At 44.3% G+C, this 27,207-nt stretch overlaps 1 protein-coding gene across 32 annotated transcripts in view; it reads right to left on the reverse strand.

Annotated features, from left to right (window-relative positions):
• Nucleotides 1–225: 225 nt before the first annotated feature.
• The window catches only part of EPB41 (erythrocyte membrane protein band 4.1), a 160,962-nt gene continuing 133,980 nt past the window's right edge, over nt 226–27,207 (reverse strand). For 17 of the 32 annotated variants that reach the window (XM_044997519.1, XM_044997514.1, XM_044997510.1 and 14 more), the window contains 5 exons: nt 25,069–25,197; nt 14,779–14,880; nt 13,487–13,567; nt 10,354–10,461; nt 226–4,690 (listed from right to left, as the gene is read on the reverse strand). In XM_044997519.1, coding sequence (XP_044853454.1) covers nt 10,363–10,461; nt 13,487–13,567; nt 14,779–14,880; nt 25,069–25,197 — 411 coding nt within the window. In that variant the 3' untranslated portion in view covers nt 226–4,690; nt 10,354–10,362. Of the gene's footprint in view, nt 4,691–10,353; nt 10,462–13,486; nt 13,568–14,778; nt 14,881–25,068; nt 25,198–26,512; nt 26,975–27,207 lie in introns of all 32 variants that reach the window. The other 15 variants (XM_044997492.1, XM_044997506.1, XM_044997491.1 and 12 more) reach the window with 1 other exon arrangement.

Consider the following 27,207-nt stretch of genomic DNA (forward strand, 5'->3'; position numbering starts at 1 on the left):
CAGCAAATATATCTCTGCTAGCTCAAAAAGGCCTTATCTATGCTCATGAAAGTTGATCCAGAACAGGAATTGAAGGCAGATTAAGTCCATGGCTGGATGCACCTATTCTGGAATAAGAGCATCTGCCCACGGCGTTAAGTAGCCATTCCAAATTCAGAATAAACTCCCCGTGCAGACAAACCCTGAGTGAGCTGGACAAGGGAAGAGGGTTTTTAAAAGAATGCAGTAGTTTGAAAATTTATTGAAAAAATGCAATACAAGAAACAATATTGAACACGTAGGTCTGTCTAAATACTACAGCAACTTTCCCTTTGAATGACTACAAAAGTCCAAAATAACAGCTCCTGTCATTTACTAGTCAATCTATAACGATCTGCCAGTTTTAAGTCTGTTGTGATATTTCCTATTTGTTGTAAAGAAAAGATGTAAACAGCTATTCTAGACAATTCACAATTGTCTTAAAAAATGTACAAAGCTCCTTCATATTTGTAACTAAATTTTGATTAAACTTGTAAAAAACCCATGGTTGGGACATTAACATCTCTTAAGGTAATTGTACATTGTATGAAATCAGAACTCAGTCAGTCAGTCCTTTAATACAGCTGTATTGCTTGGAGATTGCAGTCTGCCTTTCCAGTTTAATTAATCAGAGGTCTTGCTTCTCCTGCCTTCCTTTCTATACATTCATTCATATATAAATAGCTTCCATAAAGTGTATACTATACAATCAAGCCAGTCTCTGGCTTACCTCCTGGACTGGGATTAGCTAAGAACATTCATATCTTATACATACAGACCGTGTTCATGTTACATTGACATGAAATTCACAGTTCAGGGTGGACCAAATTTTAAAACTCAATCTGATCAACTCATTGTAGGAGGAAAAGGTGAAGTGGGATGGGGCACAGGCAGAAGTTAATTTAGTTAGGTTTTAATAAGATTCACTCTACCTACTGCTACTATTTTTTCCCCGTCCCTCTATAAAAAGCTCAACTGCTTCAGTAGGAGCAGTTCCAGTGGCAACCCCTACTCCTCTCCAAGATCTGGACTAGGAGAACCTTGTTTGTAAACACTTGTCCCTCAGAAGTGTGCTGGGGTTGCGTGGGTGTGGCAGCTACTCAGATTAGGCAACAAGCTCCTGAAAGGTCAACAGTGCCCAAGGGAAAAAAGTTTTGCCTGTCTTCAGAAGCCAGTTTGGTTTGCACTGTGTTTTGTCCCACGAAGAGAGCACTGACCTATAATATCAGAGGGTGAACAGAAGAAACAAGCACCCTTAATGCTATCAAGGGAACCTGAGCAGCACAGCTATCTAAAAGTTACACTATTCTAGGTCTTGTCTCTTTTTAAGAGCGGATTTCTTGCAAAGGCAGAAGCCTGTAACATGTAGGAAATGCTTGTGCAGGGAAAAACTTCTCACCAACAAGAAACTCCTCTGGATCTTAGACAAGTCAAGATCTCTGTTCCTTTGGAGGAGGGTTTTTTTTTTTTTTAAATAAACTCAAACTTTGTGCTGCCACGGCTTTATTGAACAAGGTTGGGTGTGAATTAAATTACAGCTGTGTCAAGGTCCTTAGTATTTCCTTCATGAGTTAAAGTGGCATATCTAAACCCCCACAACCCTCAAATGTTAAGTGCTAGGGGCAGATTAAACATTTGGTAGGTCTAAAAGTCCCATGAAACCAGCTGTGAAGAACTGGGAAACATTTTATGGCTAGTCTGCAATACTGCTTGCAATAGCACATTACAGCAACCAAACAGGAAAGGCAAAACAATGACCTAGAGAAGGAGCATCCCAGCAAATGCTCAACCATAACTGCCAGATTATGAGTTGTACCCAGCAGGTGCCAGCAAAGCTACAGAGATGTTTTTATCCCTCTCCTCAGCCTTAGTAAGATAGTGGCCAGTTGTAGGATTTGTCCCAGGGAGGAGGAGGAAGGTTTGGCAGCAAACTGAAAAGGGCTGTGGAGATGCAAACTAACCTTCAGATTCAGGAGCAGGGGCTGGAATAAAGTGGGCCTACCTAAACTCTGGTTAGAGAGGTTGACTCATGCAGATAAGCCTCTGACTAACCCTCTGCGCTATGTGCCTTCTGGGTGGATGAATGAGTGAAATGCTTTGTTTTGACAAAACTGTGTCACTGCAAGCTTATTCTGAGAGGAAACTGCCTCATAGGTGACCAATCCGGTTGGGCCTGTCAGATGTGTGGTTGGTAAACAGAGGGCCTGGAGCTCCAGTCTAAAGACCACATGGTTCCACCCAGAGCAGAAAACCAGGTTTGTAGGCCAAAAGGTGCAGCCGAGGGACTGAAAGGGGGTCTAAATTGCAGTTCACTAGCTAATTGCACATTTAAATGTCTGCCTACAGGAAATAAAGTAGCATTCCCGCAAAACAGCTGCTTCATAGGAAGCAAGATGCCGATAAGTACACCACTATTCAAGCAGCTCCATAAGCCTTTTAAAGACGGTGTCTCCTGCCAATACAACAACTTACTTTAAGGCAGGGCCGGCTCCAGGCACCAGCTCAGCAAGTAGGTGCTTGGGCAGCACGTCGGGCTCTTCGGCAGCTGGTCCCTCAGTCTCTCTCGGAAAGAAGGACCTGCCACCGAAGAAGAAGGTAGTGCAGTGAAGCAGCCACCAATTGCGACTTCTTTTCTTTTTTCCTTTTTTTTTGGCCGCTTGGGGTGGCAAAAACCCTGGAGCCAGCCCTGCTTTAAGGTGAGGTGAAATTGTAATTGTAAAGACAGTGCCATTTAAAGACCATTTTCAAACAAACAGTAAGTCATTGAGTCTAGCTCAGTCTTCTACCTTTTTTTTTTTTTTTTTTTAAACAACACCGTCAAACTTTAAAGCACTTACTGCCAGTTTCTTCTCATCCTGGAATGTAGCTTAGCAGCAAAGGGTTCTCCCTCACGGCTAGAGGTGTGCCACACCAGATACAGAGTTACAACTTCAAAGCCCTATCTTTAAAAAAATATTGCTCACAACTCTATTCATTAGAAAACTTTAAAATATTGCTGGAAAGAAAAACCAGGGCATGATTAAGAGGTTTCCATTAAATCCAAACAGGTGGTGGTGATCTGCTGCTGCTGCCATGAAAGGAGGTATATCCTACCCCCACAAAAGCATTACACTCATTTTGAAAGTCATGATTAACACCACAGTGGTCACCTTACAAATTTATGGATCATTTCCAGGTAGAAAATTCCATTCACACATTCTCCCTAAAAATACTTTAAAAAATTATTACAATTAAAAAAAACCCAACTTCTATTAAGTATGCCATAAGCTGCTACAGTGGATATGACACAGGAGTATCTAGAAAAAATATTTTCAGTGCTTTTTTGGTAAAGTACATGGGATGTTTTAAAAACAGCAGCTGGGTAGCTGTCATTAAAGACCTGAATGCACCATCATCCAGAGCTGAAAACTGCAGCCAGCTCTGGCCCTGGTGTTTCATTGCAGCATGGCAGTGAAGGAGCCAATGTACTACAGAACCTTAATTTATGTGGAGAGGAGAGTGCCAGTGATCTGAGCATGTGCACTTTCCAAACAGTTTGAGTTTGTTCCCACTGGCTGCTATAATCTACAGCCGCGAGAATGTCTTGGACTGCCAGCCCAAATTGAGTTTACATATCTAGGAAGGTGAGTGTCTAAGAGATGATTTTAAATTAAGTTAAGATTACACACACACACACACACACACAGCCCTGATTTGTGGGTAGCTTTAAATAGTACTGGAAAAAACATGATTTACAAACTTATTGAAAAATTAAACAAATAAAAGTCTGACACTGAGAAATCAACTATTGCGAATGCTGCATAGCCTACCATATAGCACTCAGAGCCCAAACCCCTTAACCACACACTTCTATAGACTTATTTAAATGGCATCTAGAAAGCAAAAATAGGTAGGTAGCATTCAGTAGAAAAGCAGTCTCTGAGGAGCAGGAAGGGGGAGTGCCCTGTCACAGTTCTCTTAAAGCTCTAGAATTCACAGTATAAGAGAGTTGTGAAACAACTTCCAGTATTCCTTAATCTAGCCAACTACTGAAATGTGTGAATATTACACCACAACCCCCCCACCCCACTATGTTCAAACAACATCAAGGACCAAAACCCATAAAAGCAAGGAAATGCAGAGTAAAGGTATAGAAACTCTGTTTTGCGCACCTGGGTAGCGTGACTTGGAGTTTTCTGGAAATATCTAGGGCCAATCGCAAGAGGCAAGTAGAAATGCCGCACGCTGACATCTAAGTAAGGCCCCATCAATCACTAGGGTTTTCAAACAGCTGTTATTCTAAGGTGCAGTTTCTAAGATATGCATGAGCATGGCTTAACCCCAGTATATCTGAAGGAATAAGACTTAAGAACCAACCCTTTTGTGAGGGCCTATGGAGGCTATGCATGAGGGAATGCAAAACTGAAAACCTATTAAAAAAACATTCAGTACAGTGAGAAGTATGGCATACTGTGTTTTACAATATAAAATTATTCAAAAGGATCCACTATATTCTGGAAAATTCCAAGTAAATGTCAAAGCGTAACTCCTAGTAAGTGATATGAATGTTCAGTTATTGACAGCAAATCTTGTAAATCTGTGGTCTTTGTGCTCCAGGTAGTTTCTCTGCAGTTTTTCCTCTACCGCTCTCTCCTCCCTTTCTGGAGTTCTCTCAGTCTGGGAGAAACATCTCCTAGAAAGACAAGGTTAGGGTAAGTTGCCAGCTTCCTGTGGAAACACTCCCAGTGGCACCCAGTGAGGGGCATTTTAACACCACCAACTTCACAAGGTGCTTTCCCCCTTGCTCCCAATACTCAGATCCTTAAAGCATTGACCATAATTTTCCACAGTGTGTCTAAAGTCAAGACCCTAAATAAGTGCCCTGTTTATTCAGAAGCCCCAAACACCCACAAATCCCATTGAAGAAGCCAATGAGAAATGTGCATGCTCAGCAATTTTGAAAAAACAGAGTAATTTTATTCAGGAGCCTAAATATGAGACAGGTACTTGACTTTCGGCATGAAGGTTTGAAAGATAGGCAGTCAGTGGGATTTTCCTCCTACCAAATTTGGCTTTTTTAAATTGTCCTGTAGTGGTCTCTCCACTGCTCCCATATTCATCCTCTCCCTCCACCTAACTCTCATCCACACACTTTTTGTTTGGAATGGATCAAACACACATGTGGACTGTTTAATTATACATACAGAGAACATGAAAAGGTGGAATTATGCATACCAACAGGAAGAGTCTAATCAATTGAGATGAGCTATCATCAGCAGGAGAAAAAAAACTTTTGAAGTGATAATTAAGATGACCCATAGAAGGTGTGAGGAGAACTTAACATAGGGAAATAGATTCAATTAGTGTAATGACGCAACCATTCTCAGTCTGTTTAAGCCTAAGTTAATTGTATCTAATTTGCATATTAATTTGAGTTCAGCAGTCTCTCTTTGGAGTCTGTTTTTGAAGTTTTATTGTTGCAAAATTGCCACCTTCCAGTCTGTCACTGAGTGGTTAGAGAGGTTGAAGTGTTCTCCCACTGGTTTTTGAATGTTATGATTCCTGATGTCAGATTTGTGTCCATTTATTCTTTTGCGTAGAGACTGTCCGGTTTGGCCAATGTACATGGCAGAGGGGCATTGCTGGCACATGATGGCATATATCACGTTGGTAGATGTGCAGGTGAACGAGCCCCTGATGGCGTGGCTGATGTGATTAGGTCCTATGATGGTGTCACTTGAATAGATATGTGGACAGAGCTGGCATCGGGCTTTGTTGCAAGGATAGGTTCCTGGGTTAGTGTTTATGTTGTATGGTGTGCGTTTGCTGGTGAGTATTTGCTTCAGGTTGGGAGGCTGTCTATAAGCGAGGACTGGCCTGTCTCCCAAGATCTGAGAGAGTGAGGGATCATCTTTAAGGATAGATTGTAGATCTTTGATGATGCACTGGAGAGGTTTTAGTTGGGGGCTGTAGGTGATGGCTAGTGGCGTTCTGTTATTTTCTTTGTTGGGCCTGTCCTGTAGTAGGTGGCTTCTGGGTACTCTTCTGGCTCTGTCAATCTGTTTTTTCATTTCAGCAGGTGGGTATTGTAGTTTTAAGAATGCTTGATAGAGATCTTGTAGGTGTTTATCTCTGTCTGAGGGATTGGAGCAAATACGGTTGTATCTTAGAGCTTGGCTGTAGACAATGGATCATGTGGTGTGTCCTGGATGGAAGCTGGAGGCATGTAGGTAAGTATAGCAGTCAGTGGGTTTCTGGTATAGGATGGTGTTTATGTGACCATCGCTTATTAGCACAGTAGTGTCTAGGAAATGGACCGCTTGTGTGGATTGGTCTAGGCGGAGGTTGATGGTAGGATGGAAATTGTTAAAATCACGGTGGAATTCCTTGAGGGCTTCTTTTCCATGAGTCCAGATGATGATGATATCATCAATGTAGCGCAAGTAGAGTAGGGGCGTAAGGGAACGATAGCTAAGGCGTTGTTCTAAGTCAGCCATAAAGATGTTGGCATACTGTGGGGCCATGCGGGTACCCATAGCAGTGCCACTGCACATCTACCAATGTGATATATGTCATCATGTGCCAGCAATGCCCCTCTGCCATGTTCATTGGCCAAACCGGACAGTCTCTACGCAAAAGAATAAATGGACACAAATCTGACATCAGGAATCATAACATTAAAAAACCAGTGGGAGAACACTTCAACCTCTCTAACCACTCAGTGACAGACTGGAAGGTGGCAATTTTGCAACAATAAAACTTCAAAAACAGACTCCAAAGACAGACTGCTGAACTCAAATTAATATGCAAATTAGATACAATTAACTCAGGCTTACACAGAGACTGGGAATGGTTGGGTCATTACACTAATTGAATCTATTTCCCTATGTTAAGTTCTCCTCACACCTTCTATGGGTCATCTTAATTATCACTTCAAAAGTTTTTTCTCGTGCTGCTGATAGCTCATCTCAATTGATTAGACTCTTCCTGTTGGTATGCATACTTCCACCTTTTCATGTTCTCTGTATGTATAAATATCTCCGGTCTGTGTGTTCCATTCTATGCATCCGAAGTGAGCTGTAGCTCACGAAAGCTCATGCTGAAATAAATTTGTTAGTCTCTAACAGGGGCGGCTCTAGGCACCAGCTAAACAAGCAGGTGCCTAGGGCGGCGAAATTTAGGGGGCGGCGAAATGACGGGCGTGTATGTGCCCGCTTACCAGAAGAGCGGCGGGAGCTCTTCCCCGGCTGCAGAGGACAGGCCGCTCCTCGGCTTGTCCCCGCGGGTGCACACCAAGAAGCGGCCCCTCCTCTGCAGCCGGGGAAGGGCCGCGCTACCGGCTCCGCCTGGGGAGGGGAGGGGGTTGCTTACCGCGAAAAGGCGGGAGCCGGTAGCGCAGCCCTGCCCGGGCTGCAGAGGAGGGGCCGCTTCTCCTCCGCTTGTCCCCGCCGGTGCACTCCGAGAAGCGGCCCCTCCTCTGCCGCCCGGGCTGGGCTCCACTACCGGCTCTTGCCTTTCCAAGGTAAGCAACCCCCCTCCCCTCCCCTCCCCTCCCCCAGGCGGAGCCGGTAGCGCGGCCCTGCCCCGGCTGCAGAGGAGGGGCCGCTTCTCGGAGTGCACCAGCGGGGACAAGCGGAGGAGAAGCGGCCCCTCCTCTGCAGCCCGGGCAGGGCTGCGCTACCGGCTCCCGCCTTTTCGCGGTAAGCAACCCCCTCCCCTCCCCAGGCGGAGCCGGTAGCGCGGCCCTGCCCCAGCTGCAGAGGAGGGGCCGCTCCTCAGCTTGTTCGTGCTGCTCTCCTGCAGGTAGCGGCCACCCCCCACCCTCCAGACAAACCGGTAGCCAGCTGCAGGCCGCCTCCCTGGGGGGGGGGGGGCTAGGGCGGCGCTGCGCTGCTCGGGGGGCGGGGGCTCGGGCTGCGGTCGGCGCCGCTCTGGGGGGGGGGGCGGGGCTAGGGCGGCGCTGCGCTGCTCGGGGGGCGGGGGCTCGGGCTGCGGTCAGCGCCGCTCTGGGGGGGGGGGCGGGGCTAGGGCGGCGCTGCGCTGCTCGGGGGGCGGGGGCTCAGGCTGCGGTCGGCGCCGCTCTGGGGGGGGGGGGGGCGGGCGGCGCTCTTCTTTTCTGCCTGGGGCGGCAGAAAAGCTAGAGCCGACCCTGGTCTCTAAGGTGCCACAAGGACTCCTGTTCTTTTTGCGGATACAGACTAACACGGCTGCTACTCTGAAACCTGTTTAATTATACTTTATCCAGCATGCTATCTGGCCAAAACATGTTGGTGCACCAATACAACTGATGCTGAGCACAACCCTAGGAATAAAATGTTTGCTAGACAATGCTGCTGCCTTTATGGATTCTTAAAGCAGCTTTAAACAGTTACTATTGTTTCCAAACTACTAAACTGAAAAGCTAGGTACTGAGGTCATAGCAGATCACAGCAACCTTAACTCAAGTTTTGGGGTCTTTTCTAGATTAGGAAAATAAGCAGACTTACTACTGAAGCAGATGAGAACTATTTGTCAATCTTTGGCCTCAGGGCTAGTGCTGGGATAGAGCCCAGCCCATAACCCCTTATTCACTGCTGCAGATAACAGAGCCTGGGGTGAAGGGCGAAGTACCACCTCCACTTCCAGACCTGAGGAGTGGGGCCCCCCATTGGTTCCACCATTAAAATGCTTCTGCACAACTTCCTTGTCAAGTGATGTTGAACTCTGACCCTTTTCACAGCCACTGCAGCTAGCAGAGACACGACTGCTCCTTGTGTGTACCACCATTTTAATATTGCTGAGAGGGAAGGAGATCCAGAAAGCACCTCTTGACATTGTCAGACTGCTGCTTTTCCTAGTGCAGACAGACTCAAAGTTCCTAATTTTAGTCAAGGGGTAAACATCAGTCTGTGGTCACTTGTTCTTCTGCACTGCATGATGTTATTAAGACAGAAAGACGGGGGGGGGGGAGATATTTACCTGTAATGACTATGCTGCAATGATGCTTTTTCTATATAGGGCTCTAGAATTATCAGTGTCATCAAGCTTTTGTTTATATAGACAACATAGGGAATTTCACCTGAGTTTGGCTGTTATCAAAACAGAAACATGACAGTACCTGGTTTTAATTAGGTTATGCTAATAAAATAAAATTGGCACAGTTGTGTTATTCATTCTGATTTCTCACAGCAAAGCCACACCAGGCTTGGACAGTCCTTGCATAGGAGACCTCTAGGGAAAAAGCCAGGAGCTGCAGGACATGATGTTGGCAATTTAGTGAGTGGTGAGTTAGGGGTTCATATTTAACACCTTTGTCTTTTCCTTCTGAGCAAGTATGAAACCAATGTCCAAGTAACATGGTGTTGGAGATGCTGGATACGAAGTAAAACGGAGATTCTGATCATCCATGGTCATAGATGAAACATCTTGCAAGCACCTAAGCAACTGCCTTCACTGCAAAGTTAACTCAGGTTATACCTAAACTCTGCATCACTTGTAGCAGCACAAGTTGGCTGGCAAGACCAGAGCTATAGGCTAAAGCTTGAGTAAGCACAACTACTAAACTGTTAATATCGCCATACTTTTGTAGTGTGGACACAGGACTGGTCAAATTCCAAGTTGGTCAACTGCATCCAGCCTGTCCAAATTAACCTGTTGCTTCATTTGAAACAAAAGTTGATTCTCAGTTCCTGTTCTAAGATGGTTGTAGTATACATGCCAGCCTTCCTATTAAAAAAAATAGTGTCTTCATTCTGTCCCACAGACATTTAATCCAATGTATTTCTACTGAGTTAGCGTCTCTACGTAGTAGCCTTTGCCTGCTTGAATTTGGCATCTATCAAAATGATTTCTGCAACACAATAGTTCCTAAAATTCACACTGGTGTTTTTCCCCTTTTTGTCACCAAAGATTTGCAACCCTGCTGCCACAGCATCAGCCTGAAATCTAATCAGCTGAAGTTAAAAGTAGTCTTACATACTACAAGCATTTTCCTGTTCTGTGTTTTAAAGAGCTAACACAAAGATCCAGAGATCCAGGATGCCAGTGCACAAAATAATCTAAACACTTTTTTCTCTGTACTAGTCTTAAAAGAGGTGATTCTTTGGGCTTCCAATCAGTGAGGTTCCATTGTAGCTTAGGTCTGTAAGACACCTTGATACCTGAAATGCTATGCAAATCAACATCTCTCTGCATCTTCTGCTTCTAGAGTTACAGGAAGTGCCTTGCTAGATCACATTCAAAATACTGAGATTCAAAGAGAAACCTAAAAGGCTGATAGATTTTTCATGGACTCGTGATGACTGGCCCCTTCTGGCTGTAGGTGTCTCCTCCTCCAGTCAGCCGGTGTGGTCAGAACACGTATTTCTACCTGCTCACCTGGCCGTGCTATTCTTCAGCAATCTCGGTCTCCTGGTGGACGACGACCTTGGTCACAGACATGTCCGGGTGCTGCTCTTTTGCTTCTTTGATGGCCTGCACTAGAACCTGAGAAAGAAACATCTCTTCAGAGAAGCACGGTGGGCTGCAAACAGCTGAACAAAGTGAATTTCACTGCAGTCTCTCCCATGTCACCATATCAGACACTGGGTGAAATCCTGGCCTCATTGATGTCCATGGCAAAACTCCCATTCATTTCAGTGGAGGCAGGATTTCACCTAGTGGCTGCAGCCTTGAGCAGCAGGGGGAGGGCAGCAGGCCTGCCTGCCACTCCCACCCAGACCAGAGGGGAGCCAATCTGGGACAGCAGGTCCAGTTGACAGCCTCCTGAGAGTGTAAAAAGCCTTAGCTCCAGGAAATTCCGTTGCTAGCTGACTTCAATGTTGCTACCTTCCCACCTTACAAGGTGGATGATAAAATTATTTTACGTATGAAGCCACAAACAGGGAATGCTTTTGCCATTTGCCTTTGGTTGAGTTGTTGGTCTAGATTCGCACTAACTCACTGCTCTTGCTCTCCACTAACAAATGTGAATCACCATGCAACCACCCTTGTTTCTTCCTCCAGCCATCAACCACTACTTTGTTTGCATGTTGTGTCCCTTTCCACCTTACTATGTCTTCCCTGTCTATGTAATTTTGGAAGCTCTTCAGGGAAGATACCATGTCTTCATGCCATTGCACAACACAGCACAAAGAGGTGCCCCACTCCTATTGATCTCTCGACACTATTACAATACCAATACAGCAGTACTGCCCATTTACTGTAGCCGCCACTAGAAAATTAACATAAAAACTGAAATTATTGGACAGTCATGCCTTTGTAATTGAGTGTTTATCCCACCTAACTAATCTCATTCAGCCTGACCTAGTATTTGTTCCTGTACAATTTATGGTTCTTATTTTACATGCTACAAAACCATAGTCTCCTTGCGGTGGAATCATTTAGTCCTAAATCAGCAGATAATCAACAACTACATTTCGATCTTCAGAGATCTGAATGAGATTAGTTAGGTGGGATAAACACTCAGTGACAAAGGCATGACCATCTTAGAATGCTGGGGGCAGTTGTACAAATGGAAAGAACTCAGCAGGACGGTCTCACAGACATTCATGAGCATGTTAATTTTGAAAAGTTAGGGATGAATTTGCTTAGGTGTGTTAACTTCTCCATTCAACATGCTGTGTGAGAACTACACATAATGGGCTTGAATGATTGGAAGAAAGACTCATTTGGGAATTAAATCACAGAGCCACCTGAACTGAAATATTTGGAAAGAGTCTAAGATCTCAGCTGATGCATGTTGACATGGTTTGGGGCGGGCCTAAACAATAATTGCCCTATGGGATGTGCTTCTAAAAGCACTGACTAATATACAGCAGAACTGTGCTGTGATTAGTGTTGAGAGTCTGGCGTACACAGCACACTTTTCAATGCTCTATAAATAATTACTCCATTAGACACCAATAAAAGGCCTAAAGCAGCTTAATGTTCATGTGAAACCATAATATTGTTATTATGGGAAAGGGGAACAGTTCATTGGATCAGGTTTAGGCAGCAGCTCAGTGGCTTTGAGAACTGTATGTCTCTAATTTCTAGGAAAAGCTCATCTCTCCAGTTAGGAAGAGTTACCAGATTCCCAGTCAGGTTTCTGTTACTACTTGGGTGCACTAACTTTTTCTGATATTTTCTTTTTATCACTGAGCTCCAACTGCTGGAGCATGTTGTCTATGTGGAAACAAGAGTTCTTCAAGAAGCAGAAAACAATACTCAGCATAAAAGGGGAAGAGATCTATGAGCACTGTTAACATGTTAAAGAATGCATCTGATCCTACCCTGACACTGTCTTTCTCTGGTGACTTCTCCCTTCGCAAACTAAATGAAGATTAGCTACACCAGGATGACAGTGTGTGTGTGTATCAACTTTTAAAATACATCTGAGTTTCATAATAGCTCTCGCTAAACTTTCCTGAGCCAATTTAATTTAATAGTAAAAATGGCAACACTACAGTTTATACTTCGCTAACATCGTTCAACAAAGGTTCTCAAAGCACTTTACAAACATTTAACCCTCAAGAAGTTGATATTGTATTAAGCATTTTACAGACCGGTAAACCAAGGCAGAGTAGGGCCTGTGACGTGCCAAAGGGTCGCACACAATTAGTGTCAGAGCCCAGAACAGAACATACATAGCCAGATTCCAAGGTCAATATTCTAATCACTGGAAAACATGATGATCAGTGGCAAAGGCTGTTTGCTTCTAAACTTCAGTTGCTTTCAGCTTTGATATGCTTGTATACACATTTTTTCTCTAATTTTTTAGGCTATTCAATTCAAATTTTTACAAATATCATTCAGGACATAAAAGCAAAAAACTAATCCTTGCAAACGTGCACACAGAGTCCTCTAAACTCTACAATGCTCCTTTAAAATACAAGAAGGGATGAATTACAGGTCTCTAAGGAAATGCTGGGCAGAAAGCGACTAAAAGAATGACTGAGCTGTCTCATACTTATTCTTCATCAGAGACTTTCATGTCACGTTTCCTCAGACTTTAAAAAACAAACTTGTTTTGAATTGAAAATAGCCAGCAGCACACTCAAAGCTGAGCCCTTCTGCTTTGGACATTGCCATATATTAAAACTTCTGGAACCAGAATTTTGTGCTATCTGGCAGAACAGAATTCAGCTCGCTCTGCCCCAGCTACAGTATGTCTCCGCAGAACTAAATGCCTGTTTGCCAGCCAGTTACAACCTGAAGACATACAATAGTAACAGGTAGCACCCACAGAGACATCTGCAGTCACTTTTCTGACATTAACAGTTGAAAATGAGACGGATCTATGTCTGCAGCTGAAACACCAGAAATGACAAGTGTTATCTCTTCCACAGAGACAAGCAATTTTTATTCTAGCCCAGGCCAATTTCCCTAGGCTGCAACCTAAATGACTGGATTTACCACAAGTGAGGCCGTTTGACTGTCTAGCACAGAAATAATTTGCAGGTCGGAACAACTGATTAGCTCTTTCCAAAACTAAAATGGCTCTTGGCTGGCTAACACTAAAATCGCTCACCTGATCGTGGTCAATGTCTGCATCTCCTGTGATGACAATTCTTTTTTCAATTCTTGTCTCTGAAATTCCACCTTTTACAGTCTAGTATGAAAGAACATAGGTTACTAGTAGCCTACAGTGCAACAATGGTAAAGAATTACAAAGTGGATTGAGGCTGGCTTTCAAAAGATGGAACTCAAACTAAAGTCACTTGCCAATTACCAAAACATTACTGGGAAACTAGCATAACTGGATCATAGAGAGAGAGAGAGAGGGGGACACAAAAAAAAATCTCACTTCAGTGTATGACAATTTTCCCTTCTTCCAAACCAAACAAGCACATTGTCAATAAAGAGTTTTTTAATCAATAAAAATATTAATCATTCCGGTCTTGCAGGCTGAAATGTTAATCATGTCAAAGGAACACTGTCAATGTAACATGTTCCATTATTACACCCAAAAGTTGTTTTAAAAATCTAATTTGTATTTCAGCATCTAGAGTATGCACACACTGTTGTGTGCTTCACTCAGCGTGGACAATGCACTTGGGCTGTTTGGTTTCACTTTGGCACCCAGGAACTAGCACAATAATATTGTTTAATTTTGTTCAGAGGAAGGTTCAAATTCAAAAATTCCCTGCAACTCTGCACTGAAATAAACACACAACAAAACAAGAAGCCCACAGCAATGCTGGCAGTTAGTGTGTCCATGACAGCATTAGTGAAGTATTTTAGGTTTTGCAAAACCTTTGATAAAAATGTGAAATGGGTCTAGAACTAAGGGACATTCCCGTAAATTAGAAGTAAATTGAAGTCTTCAAACTCATCCCTACTTTCTCAAATGGATGATTTCTCACATGTAAGTTTGATTTGCCAACATTCCCCAACTTTAATCATGTGTAGCTCAAATGCTGCATTAATTTAAAAGTTCTAAACAGGACTCAATCTTATTTACTGTACAGAAGAGCAAATACGAACTCAAAGACTAGCGACATTTAAAATGAAAATAAATATCTGGCTGACACACTGATAGGAGGTTCTCAGAACTGCCTCAGGATCCCAAGCTACTGTTGGATCACTCAACCTGTGGTGGGACAGTTCTTCAGGAAGCAAGATAATGTCCATTTCCAAGTGATTCTGGATTGCACTGGTGTCAGGTAGAATTAAGGGCAGAGAAAGAGGGAAACAGGATTGGAGGGAAAAATATTTGTACAACTAAATATTTGGCAGGAAAGGCCAACTTTGCTTCATCGGGTTTGAGCATCAATAGAACATTTAGATTTCATACCAGTCCTGTTAGCATCACCTTTTTACCTTTGTAATCTGTGTGGTGGTTGTGCTACTGGTGGTCTCTGACGTGATGGTCTGAGCAGTGAGCAGGACTCCAGGGTCTGAGTCCCCACTGCCATCATCTGTCTATGAGACACACACAAAACAGCAATCAATGATCTTCACACAGTCACCATTGCAACAGAACCTCAGTGCTGTAATTTAAGATGATGTACAATCATTGCAAAAGTAGACTTTGCATTATTTATGAGACAAAGTGAAGAGATTCTCAGCTGGAAGAATAATTAGCGTTTTAGCAGTGTAACAAAGGTTTCAAGACTAATGGTGTCTGAAGTTACAGCACTTAAAGAACCAAGGAGCCATGCTGCCCCCCTACAGAGCCACAATGAAATCAAGCAGAGAAGCCCTGACATCCATTAGGATGTCTACACTGCGATCTCACCCAACCACAGGGTGATGATTCTCCATTCCACACAGTGACTTTGTTCAGCTCTCCCGCTCTCAATTCTGGGATGACGAATGGGTCTTCTCTATCCTCTCTTTTCTCCTCTCCCTTTCCAGTTGAATTGGGGTGCTGTGCTGGTAAATTTGCTTAGCACACACTGAACTGACTCGCATGTTTCAGGCAGCATGGGTAGTACTATGTGTTTACTTTCTAATTGCTCTGCATTGGCACAAATTACTCCTACAGGTTCTATAGAAACTACATGACAAGGTCCCCATACCCATCACTCTCCCTGCTCCACCAATACCAGCCTTGCCCACACTGCCTTTTTTGCATGTACCACCTTCCTTGAACTGGTCTATAAAGGCCATTACACTGCTCAAGTCTCACTTCTGTTGAACCGCCTATAAAAGAAGCTGTTAAATTAAGATGGCTGAGGGGGCAGATGGGGTTAGTTGGCATTTTATCCATTTATCATTCTGAACAGGTTTGGAAGCTATTTTGGAATCCATCTCCCCCAAGCCCTTGTACATCAGCCTCTCCAGGGCTGTGCCCAGCACAGAGTTAGAGCCCCGGATGCTACTATAACCTAAATAAACCACAAGTAACAACAACTGTGCACCATCTCTTTAATTACGTGGCTCCCATCCTGTACAACTCTCAGGCTTTCCAAAGCCAATTTATTGCCCAAGAGTTTATTGTCCATGTCGCCAAATGATTGAATTAAAGATATACAGTAACAGCCTCTTTTGTCCAATTATTGTTACAGAACAGTCTATGAGATTGTAATGACAATTTAAGATAAGATTATATCTTCAGAGTGACCACTAGGTGGAACCAGTTTCTGTGCTGTATAAAACTTCAACTCCCCAGAGATCATTATTACTTTTTGGCTAAATCTCACCTAATCTCAAATAATTAGCAAAAACAACAGGAGTCCTTGTGGCACCTTAGGCCTGGGCTACACTGGGGGTTGGGGGGGGGAGTTTGAACTAAGATACGCAACTTCAGCTACACTATTCACGTAGCTGAAGTCGAAGTATCTTAGTTCGACTTACCTGGCCGTCCTCACAGCAGTGAGTCGCCTGCCGCGGCTCCCCCATCGACTCCGTTTACTCCTCCTGCCAAGGTGGAGTACGGGCATCAATTCACGGATCGATTTATCATGTCCAGACAAGACACGATAAATAGATCCCCAATACATCGAATGCTACCCACCGATCCGGCGGGTCGTATAGTATATACCCTTAGAGACTAACAAATTTATTTGAGCATAAGCATAAATGTATTAGTCTCTAAGGTGCCACAAGTACTCCTGTTGTTTTTGCTGATACAGACTAACATGGCTGCTACTCTGAACAGGGGCGGCTCTAGGCATTTTGCCACCCCAAGCACGGCAGGCAGGCTGCCTTCGGCGGCTTGCCTGCGGAGGGTCTGCTGGACCTCCCGCAAGTGTGCCGGCCGCCCTCGCAGCAACCAGCAGAGTGCCCCCCCGCAGCTTGCCACCCCAAGCACGCACTTGGCATGCTGGGGCCTGGAGCCGCCCCTGACTCTGAAACCTGCCAAATAATTAGGTTACAGAATTCTCACTTCGCCCTTGAGACATTACAGCTAGCGATGTAAAGATTGTGACTAGACTTAGCTGGATCAGTTAATCTCAGCTACTAATGCTCTGAGCAATACGGGTTCAAACTTAACACTATGCCCAGTACTGGTGCTGCAGTTTGGTTCTGGAGAGCATGTGACACTGTTAGAGTGCTCTACTTCAGATGGGAAGTTAAACAATCAGTTGCTGATGATCTCTGGAGACAGTTTCCACAAGTATGACAGTACGCCAGGTATGCATTAAACAAATGGTCCACTGCACAGGTACCTCCTTGCAATAGGCAGTCACACTAACTCCATATTACAGACAGGGAAGCAGACACGAAGGCTAAGACAAAAATTTTCAAATTTGGGTGCCATATTTAGGCACCCAAATAAATTACCTGCTTTTCAGAAGTGAAAAGCATTAAAGCCAGTCAGTGGCAGAACAGAACCCAGTTCTTGGTTATTCTTCTACCATTTAGCCTCCAAGTTGCAGACTTCCTAAAAGTAAAAAATGGTTACTTACCTATTCTGTAACTGTTCTTGGAAACGGGGGTGTGCAGACACGTATTCCATTCAGGTGCGCACGCAAGCAGCACACCAAAGTCAGAGAACCTTGTCTAGCAGTACCTGTAGGGGCAGCCCTTAGCCCCTCCCCAGGCTATTTCAGGGCAGTGCCTCCCCATCCCTCTCAGTTCCTCTGACCCAAACATCAAAAATAGAGACCCTGATAGAGAGGCGACAGAGGGTAGGTCATAGAACACACGTCTACGCTTACATTTTGAAGAACAGTTAGAGCACAGGAGGGTCACCAGTTGTTGTTCTTCGAGTGGTTGCAGACAGACACATACTCCTCTCGGGTGACTCTCTAACAGTACTCGGAGGTTGGCGCCTACTTAAACAAAGACTGCAGGACTGCCTTCCCAAAGTCTGCATCTGACATAGATGCAGTGGTAACAGCATGGTGCTTGGTAAAAGAGAAGATCAGGTAGCAGCCCTGCAAACTCCTACTGTCAAAACATCACTGAAGAATGCTATCGATGTTTCTTGGGGCCTCCTCAAGTGGCCCATAATCTCTATGGAGACTTGGTCTGAGCTACATCACATGCTGTTGTAAAGCAGGAAGTTATCCACCTGGAAATCAGCTGTGCAGAGAATGACCCTTCACCCGATCAGCATAGGAAACAAAAAGCCTGAGAAGTCCTCTCTAAAACGCCAAGCACCTTCTCCCATCCAATGTGTGAGGTCACTGTTCATCTGCATTGGAGTTCAGTTTAGAGAAGAACACCGGCAATAAATTTGGTTAAGATGAAACTACTTTTAACAAAAGTTGGCCACTTTGTTTGAAAAAACTGTGTACATGGGAGCTTTGCCATTAAGACCTATAGCTCACTTACTCTCCTTGCAGATGTTATAGCAACAACAAAGGCTGTCTTCTGGCACAGGAGGGACAGGGAACAAGTCTCCTGGACCTTGGGTGGTGGTCCCATAAAGGCAGTTAAGACAGTATCAAGGTCCCACAAGGGAACCTCTTTCACAGGTAGGTAGAGACGATTGACTCCTCTTAGAAATCTCATCATCACAGAATCTGAGGAAATTTTCTTCCCTTGGATGGACCGGTGTCTTGAATAGGAGGACCGATGCCAGGGGTTAGGCGGGATCAGTACTATGACGGAGACCATTCCCGCAGTGTGGGAGACGGGCATCTGTGCCAAGGAGATGGGAGGATGAACAGTGCCAGTGATACGGTGACCGGCGCCTCCCCCTAGGCGATCCACATCGAAAGGGCAGAGGGCGACCATGATGCTGGCAATCTAGGGTGACCTGCAGAGGATCTGAGTTGAGAAGCCAGAGATCTGGGGTGTGGAGACAGTGTGTGTTGTTTTGGCTCTAGAGATCTGCAGTGCTCACTTGCCCTCTGGGAGGTCTTTATGGCTGGCTTGCCCTCATAGGGAGCCTTTGCCACTTCCTGCAATGCACGCAGTGCCAGTGGCACCGCTAGAGGCCTCTGCCCTCTGGGAGCCAGGAGACCCTGGGAAGGCATCAGCCCTGCCACAAGCCTGTGTCCCCTACTGCTCCTGGGAGTCAGTTGTGGATCCCTCAGGGGGCTATGGGACACCATTGGGGAGGTGCTCCATTGTGGGTGAGTGGCCTGAACTGGGTCCTTTGCCCGATATCTCATCGCCCTTCTTGCTCAGTTCTGGCGAGTTATGTTTCTTCGACTTCTTTTTGGGTGCTGGGGTACACTATGCACTGAGGCCGAAGTGCTAGGGGTGGAGTCTGTCCGGGAAGGTTCAGAAGCCGGGCAGAGAGCAGCCTCCATGAGGAGGGCCCTCAAACGGCTGTGGTGCTCTTTCCGAGTTCTTACAGGAATGGCCTATAGCTCACGTACTCTTACAAGAAGGAATTGTCTCTAGATAATACGTAGTCCTGCCATGAGTGCAGGGGACTGGACTAGATGACCTCTCAAGGTCCCTTCCATTTCTATGATCCTATGTGACACTTGTCATTCACATGTGATTCCCCCCAAGCACTTCAGGCAGCATAGGCCTGTTCCAGTCAGAGCAGGGCTTAAAACCAGAGTCCCCATGGAGCCATTCTCCAACTTGTAACTACACTACTTAACAACTACTGAAACAAACTATTTACAAGACCCTAATGCTCACAAAACAGTAGAGAAGAACCACTAATCCTTGCTAGGCAAGGAAAAAGGAACTCAGATAACCTCCACGGGCAGTAAGAAGGAACTGAGAGAGCATAGGGCCGGCAGTGCCTGATGTACTGACACATGAGCACGGCACTCAAGAAGGCACCACAGCCGACCCTACGGATACTGCTAAGGCAAAAATATCTGACAACCAGGCATGTGGGTGCGCGCACGCCTAGAATGGAATCGGCATGAGCAGCACTCGAAGAACAATTAAGTGTACTAACTAAATAACTGTAAAGTATCAGAGGGGTAGCCGTGTTAGTCTGGTTCTGTAAAAGCAGCAAAGAATCCTGTGGCACCTTATAGACTAACAGACGTTTTGCAGCATGAGCTTTCGTGGGTGAATATGACGAAGTGGGTATTCACCCATGAAAGCTCATGCTGCAAAACGTCTGTTAGTCTATAAGGTGCCACAGGATTCTTTGCTGCTTTTAAATAACTGTAACTATCCCCAGAACAACAAAATCTCAGAAAACCGAGATAGAAAAGCGTGAGGTAAATACCACACAGAACACTGACTCTAGCCATAGGTAGGGAGAAGTAATGGGGAAGGGTCAGAGTTGTGCTGTCCTTAAATTGCCAGGAGAGGGGCTAAGAGCTGCAGAGTGTGAGCGTTACTCTTACAGGTACTGTAGAGCAAAATTCCCCAACTCTCGTGCTTTGGGAGTGCACACTCCTGAGTGCAATGCACGTCTGTAGCCACTCAAAGAAGAATCTGTACTATGCACAATTTAGGTATTCTGCATCATGCAACTGCAGGCCCTCAGCGGTATGAATCTGAACTGTAGTGCCATGGGGAGTTCCCATGGCTTCCACTGTACCTTTGTGCCATTTGTGCAGCTCTCATGCTGCTGTTGCGACCTTCTTACACTCTGTCAATGCTCACACCCGGAGCCCATAAACTACTTTCAATAATCGCATTCTGCCAACAAATCTCCAAAACTGGGAAAGGGCACAGGACCTTACCACGACCTGAAGTTTACAGGCCAGTCCATTTTGCAGTAATGATAAGCCAGAAAAATATAATCAGGAAAAAATAGTGCAGAGATTTTTCTGAACCATTGTCAAAGCTAACCTGATTTGCCTTGTCAAAAAATATTTATTCTGACATAAAATTACATTTCTAAGATATTAAGAATTTGCATCAGGTCAAAATCTGCTTCAGCCTTAACTATGGAGCCACATTTGAATATAGTTATTACACCACTAATATTCTAATTTACTAATTTAAAGTGCTTTGAGATTGATTATAACAAGTACTTTCACATTGAGTCTATTTTTGGTTTCAGTACCCGCTTTAGATATAGGAACGTAGCAGGAAATCATCAGGATAAGATGATACAAAACAAAGTTTTCAAAAAATGTCAAGATAATTTAATCTGTACACAAAGTTCTGAAGAACGATAAACAGAAAAGAAACTACAGGAAAAGTGTGATAAACAGAAATGAAAATAAAATAGACAGCAAATCTCTCCTAGGACAAAGGCTACACTTTGTTTGCTTAGAACAGTCTAGTCTACATCAAAGCACTAGCAGCCGGTGAGAAATTCTGTTCAGACATGGAGCTATTTTGAAAACCGCTTACTGGTAATTCTTAGTGCTGCGCACACATCAATATATACACAAGTTATTTGTTTATGCAAATGTGAAAGTTTGTCACAAACAGAATCTTAGTTTAATACGCAGATCTGGAGTGTTGAGGCTGATTTTATTCAGCCTGTTTAAGGATTCATGAAACATGCCAAGCTTTTCATTTTATTCAACACAGAATATTTTCATTTGATGGGCATTGTAAGGGATGATATTTGAAACCAGAGGACTTAGAACTTGCCATCTTGATACCAGAAAGACACACAAGGATTTTCCTGATAAAGAAATGCAATCTGAAAAAACTACTACTACTATGGTGCCAACTGGCAAACTACCTAACTAGAAGGGGATTAGGACACCATTTAGAAGGAATGAACAGAGAGCCAGCAATACATTGAAAACAGACAAGGGAGCAGTTCCATTTCAAAGCTAGAGCCAGCGAGAGGAACTGAGTGGCGGTTGTCCACGCTGCCCTTTTAATGTGGTTGGCATGAGACATGAAGAAAAAAAGTTACTAACCTTCCGTGACTGTTGTTCTTGATGTGTTGCTCACCACATGCATTGGTGCTGAAAGTTTTCCCCTCACTGGTATCCATAAGGGACCAGCTGTGGCGCCACTGGCTCTCCCACTCTCAGTTCCTTCTTGCCGCAACTCCGAAGAGGGGAAGGAGGGCGGGTCATGAAATGGACATGAGCAACACATCTCGAAGACCAGTAGTTATGGAAGGTTAGTAACTGTTTTTTTTTTCCTTAGAGTGCTCTCTCATGACCATTCCATGTTAGGTGACTCCCAAGCAGTATCTCCGGAGGCGGGTCACAGTTCATGGACGTGTCCATTGCAACACAGCTCTGCCAAAGCCAGCGTCATCTCTGGCAACTGGGTGATGGAGTAGTGGGTCATGAAGGAGTGTACCAATGACCACATTACGGCCCTGCAGATGTCCTAGAAAGGGACTTGTGCTAGGAAGGCTGCTGCTGACGCCTGAACTGTAGTTGAATGGGCCATCACTATCGGTGGAGGTACAACATGAGCCAACTCGTAGCAAATACAGATGCAGGTAATAATCCAAGACGAAAGCCTTTGAGTAGACACCACGCGGCCTTTCATCCTGTCAGCCACTGTGATGAAGAGTTGAGCAGATTTATGGAAGGGCTTGGTATTCTCTAAGTAGAAAGCCAGAGTCCACCTGACATCTAGGGTGTGCAAGCGCCTCTCCTCGTTGGACAAGTGAGGCTTTGGGCAGAATACTGGGAGCAAAATGTCTGGGTTAACATGAAAAGGTGACACCACTGTTGGCAGGAAAGCAGGATGGGGACGCAACTGAACCTTGTCCTTGTAGAACACCATGTATGGAGGCATATGTGTGCCACTCCAGAGGGCGCCAGAGCCAGTCCTCTACGGATACCACTGAGAGGAAAACTTCTTCACCAGTGCATGTGGCGAGCACACACACCTAACATGGAACAGACATGAGCAAGCACTCAAAGAAGAACTCAGGGTATATGGGTGGCCACAACAGACACTGCTAGCCAAAAGACTCCAACCTCGGGCCCATGGGGCACATGCACACTATCAGTGGAATATGTCTATGGACAAGCAGTTGAAAGACAACCTTAATTCAGTCCCCTGTATGTATGTATTATGATACAACTTTTAATTAAATGATCATATTCCTGAAACCTGCAAAAAATACCTGGTGCAGGAAAGAATAATTCTTGCACTGCTAGAATCTACAATATGATCTCCACCTACGTGCAGTTCTGGTCACCCCAGCTCAAAAAAGAGACACTGGTATTGGAGAAGATACAGAGAAGGGCAACAAAAATGATTAAGGGCATGGAACAGCTTCCATATGAGGAGAGATTAAAAAGACTGGGACTTGGAAAAAAGATAACTAAGGGGAGCTATGATAGAGGTCTATAAAGTCATGAAGGAAGTGAATAAGGAAGTGTATTTATTCCATCACATAACACAAGAACTAGCGATCACCCAATGAAATTAATCATAGAATCATAGAATCTCAGGGTTGGAAGGGACCTCAGGAGGTCATCTAGTCCAACCCCCTGCTCATAGCAGGACCAAACCCAACTAAATCATCCCAGCCAGGGCTTTGTCAAGCCTGACCTTAAAAACCTCTAAGGAAGGAGATTCCACTACCTCCCTAGGTAACCCATTCCAGTTCTTCACCACCCTACTAGTGAAAAAGTTTTTCCTAATATCCAACCTAAACCTCCCCCTCTGCAACTTGAGACCATTACTCCTTGTTCTGTCATCTTCTACCACTGAGAACAGTCTAGATCCATCCTCTTTGGAACCCCCTTTCAGGTAGTTGAAAGCAGCTATCAAATCCCCCCTCATTCTTCTCTTCTGCAGGCTAAACAATCCCAGTTCCCTCAGCCTCTCCTCATAAGTCATGTGCTCCAGCCCCCTAATCATTTTTGTTGCCCTCCGCTGGACTCCCTCCAATTTATCCACATCCTTCTTGTAGTGTGGGGCCCAAAACTGGACACAGTACTCCAAATGAGGCCTCACCAGTGCTGAGTAGAGGGGGATGATCACATCCCTTGATCTGCTGGAAATGCCCCTACTTATACAACCCAAAATGCCATTAGCCTTCTTGGCAACAAGGGCACACTGTTGACTCATATTCAGCTTTTCATCCACCGTAACCCCTAGGTCCTTTTCTGCAGAACTGCTACCCAGCCATTCGGTCCCTAGTCTGTAGCAGTGCATGGGATTCTTCCGTCCTAAGTGCAGGACTCTGCACTTGTCCTTGTTGAACCTCATCATATTTCTTTTGGCCCAATCCTCTAATTTGTCTAGGTCCCTCTGTATCCTATCCCTACCCTCCAGCGTATCAACCACTCCTCCCAGTTTAGTGTCATCTGCAAACTTGCTAAGGGTGCAGTCCACACCATCCTCCAGATCGTTAATGAAGATATTGAACAAAACCGGCCCCAGCACCGACCCTTGGGGCACTCCACTTGATACCGGCTGCCATCTAGACATGGAACCATTGATCACTACCCGTTGAGCCCCGACCATCTAGCCAGTTTTCTATCCACCTTACCGTCCATTCATCCAGCCCAGACTTCTTTAACTTGCTGGCAAGAATACTGTGGGAGACTGTATCAAAAGCTTTGCTAAAGTCCAGAAATAGTACATCCACTGCTTTCCCCTCATCCACAGAGCCGGTTATCTCGTCATAGAAGGCAATTAGGTTAGTCAGGCATGACTTGCCCTTGGTGAATCCATGCTGACTGTTCCTGATCACTTTCCCCTCCTTTAAGTGGTTCAGGATTGATTCCTTGAGGACCTGTTCCATGATTTTTCCAGGGACTGAGGTGAGACTGACTGGCCTGTAGTTCCCTGGATCTTCCTTCTTCCCTTTTTTAAAGATGGGCACTACATTAGCTTTTTTCCAGTCATCCGGGACCTCCCCCGATCGCCATGATTTTTCAAAGATAATGGCCAATGGCTCTGCAATCTCATCGGCCAACTCCTTTAGCACCCTCGGATGCAGCGCAAGTTAAATAGGCAGCAAGTTAAAAACAAATAAAAAGGAAGCATTTCTTCACATAATGCACAGTAAACTTGTTGAACTCATTGCCAGGCGATGAGAAGGCCAATACTGTAACGAGGTTCAAGAAAGAATTAGATACGTTCACGGGGGATAGGTCCATCAATGGCTATTAGCCAAGATGATCAGGGATGCAACCCCATGCTCTGGGCGTCCCTAGCTTCTGACTGCCAGAAGCTGAGATTGGACAACAGGGGATGGATCACTTAATGACTGCTTGTTCTGTTCATCCCTACTGAAGCACCTGGCATTGGCTACTGTTGGAAGACAGGATATTGGTCTGACTAAGTATGACCATTCTAATATTCTTATGTGGTCACATTCTAAGGATTAATAAACTCTGCACTTACATATTATTACATTTAATTAAATCCACTGTGAGTTAGGCAAAACGTTTCTACCTGTGCAGCTTCGTAGGTGATGGTCTTGGTCTCTGTGTGAACAATGGGAACTTCTTTTGTTGGAATTTCACTTTTCACAGCATTGGACACGTCAGAGATGGTAACTGTCTGAGTCTTCACTAGGGGTGGCTATGAAAGAGGTTTAAAAAAAACAACACATAGCATAGTTACATACTGATGATGTTTCTGGTCAACGCTCTGACATTGATCTGATAAAAACATCACAGACTGAGAAACCAAGACTCAGCCAAGAAATCTTGAACATTTTAGCCCTACAGAGAGTTTGATACATGTTTCAGAGGATCAAGCACTGAACCAGCAAAGTCAAATTTGCGGCTTAAAACACAGTGAAATCCTCTCTGCTAACTGTACTGTTCTTTCTTAAGTTAGACCAAGAAAGTCATCAAGGGTTAAACAGTCAGATTACTATGAATGTACTATACTGATTAGTTTCCTAATTACGAGGATGAGGACCCCATAGAAAACTGCCAGTCAGACCATGACTCTGACTGTACTGAAATATCAAAATTGATGCTGTAGAGACTGGACAAATAAGTTAATCACGGCTGACTGAAGCTTTATTCTGAATGCAAACAAAGCCATTTCCATTGTTAAAATATTCATCAACCTGTGGTTCACTGGCTTTTATTAAATCAATGTCAGATACAAGTCTTTAAAAGAAAAACAGTGTGAGAGTCTTGAAAGAGAAACTGGAAAAATCAGTTCTTCCACCACCTGGTAATTCATCAAAAGAGAAGATAGTATTAGCAAAAGACCCACAAGGTTTTCCCAGCTCAATCAGTTTCTGCTCACCTTCCCAAAGCCTGACAGTTGCCACCTTGATTGTTAGTAAATATGTTAAGTGGTCATCTATTTTGACATAAATGATTGATATTCAGCAACACTGAAGCAGGCAAAAATCTCTGCCATGGTGATGGTGGGATTTGAAATCTCATGACAATTACAATGTAAATGTTGACTTTTGACAGAGCTACAATTTATTGTCCTACATTTACGTTTCAGCCCTGCAGCATCTCCTTTAGCCTGGTTTCCAAATTTTCTGCAATATAGCAGTAAAACACACCAAAAACCCATGATAACCACCCAATTCCGTGGAATAAAATTAAACGTGGTGGCCTTTGGAGTCTGCATGTTTCCTTTTATTTAGAACACAGGGCACGCGATTCAAAGGAAGACAAAGGCCATTTTTCATTGAGGCATGTCTGTCACTTTATGCAAGGCTAAATTGGAGGGGGCTCAGTTGCACAGACTTTGCAGGAGATTAACTGGCTGATTAGTTTGGGGAATGAATTCAGGCCATGTAGACATAATTCCTCATCACAGATTTGTAGCATATGCTTGCTGCAGTGTTTGGGATTTCATTCCAAAAACCAAAAGGAAGATTTGAAAAAAAAAGGAGGCATTCTGAGCTCACAGTTACTACCTGAAAACAGCGAATGAGTGTGGGAAGCCCATTATCAATATTCGAGTTGTGACACTCTCCGTTTAGATTTCTAAGTGGAGCTCTTGTAAAATAATTTTCTTCAACATTCTCTGCCTCCTCCTCTCTCTGACAGGGGTGCAGTGGAGGTGAAACAGAGATTGTAGGGGTCTCCACCTCAGACTGCTCATCTGAGTAATCTGCCTGCTTTTCCACACCTGCATAACCCTTTTCATATGTTAGGTCATCCTTGCTCTCAAGAAATACAAGAGCTCTATCCTCATCCTCACTGCTTAGGGAGGAAGTGCCAAAGTCATGACTTTGTAAAGACTCTGGTGGAGTTGACATTTGGTTCTCACTACAGGCTACTGAATGCTTTGGGCCCACCAATTCAAAGTCAGGGGCAGTACTTTTCCTCTCTGTCACTGCATCCACATCCGTTTTGGGGGGAAAGTCACACAGACTCTAAAAAGAAAAAAATACACAAAAAGGCCAGAGAAGGTTAGGAAGAATGTAGCATCCTGAAGTATTAAGAAAAAATAATGTCAGTCTCTAACTTACACTGTATCAAGTGGACTTTATTTAAAAAAAAAAAGCCTGAAAACTCTTTGTGTAATATACATTGCATCCAGCGGACATCCTAAACACAACCTTCCAAACTGACTAGTTATCCATGTGCTTTAGGGTTATGGAATAAT

This window comes from Mauremys mutica, chromosome 23, assembly GCF_020497125.1.
Source record: "Mauremys mutica isolate MM-2020 ecotype Southern chromosome 23, ASM2049712v1, whole genome shotgun sequence".
In the NCBI taxonomy this organism is placed as follows: Eukaryota; Metazoa; Chordata; order Testudines; family Geoemydidae; genus Mauremys; species Mauremys mutica.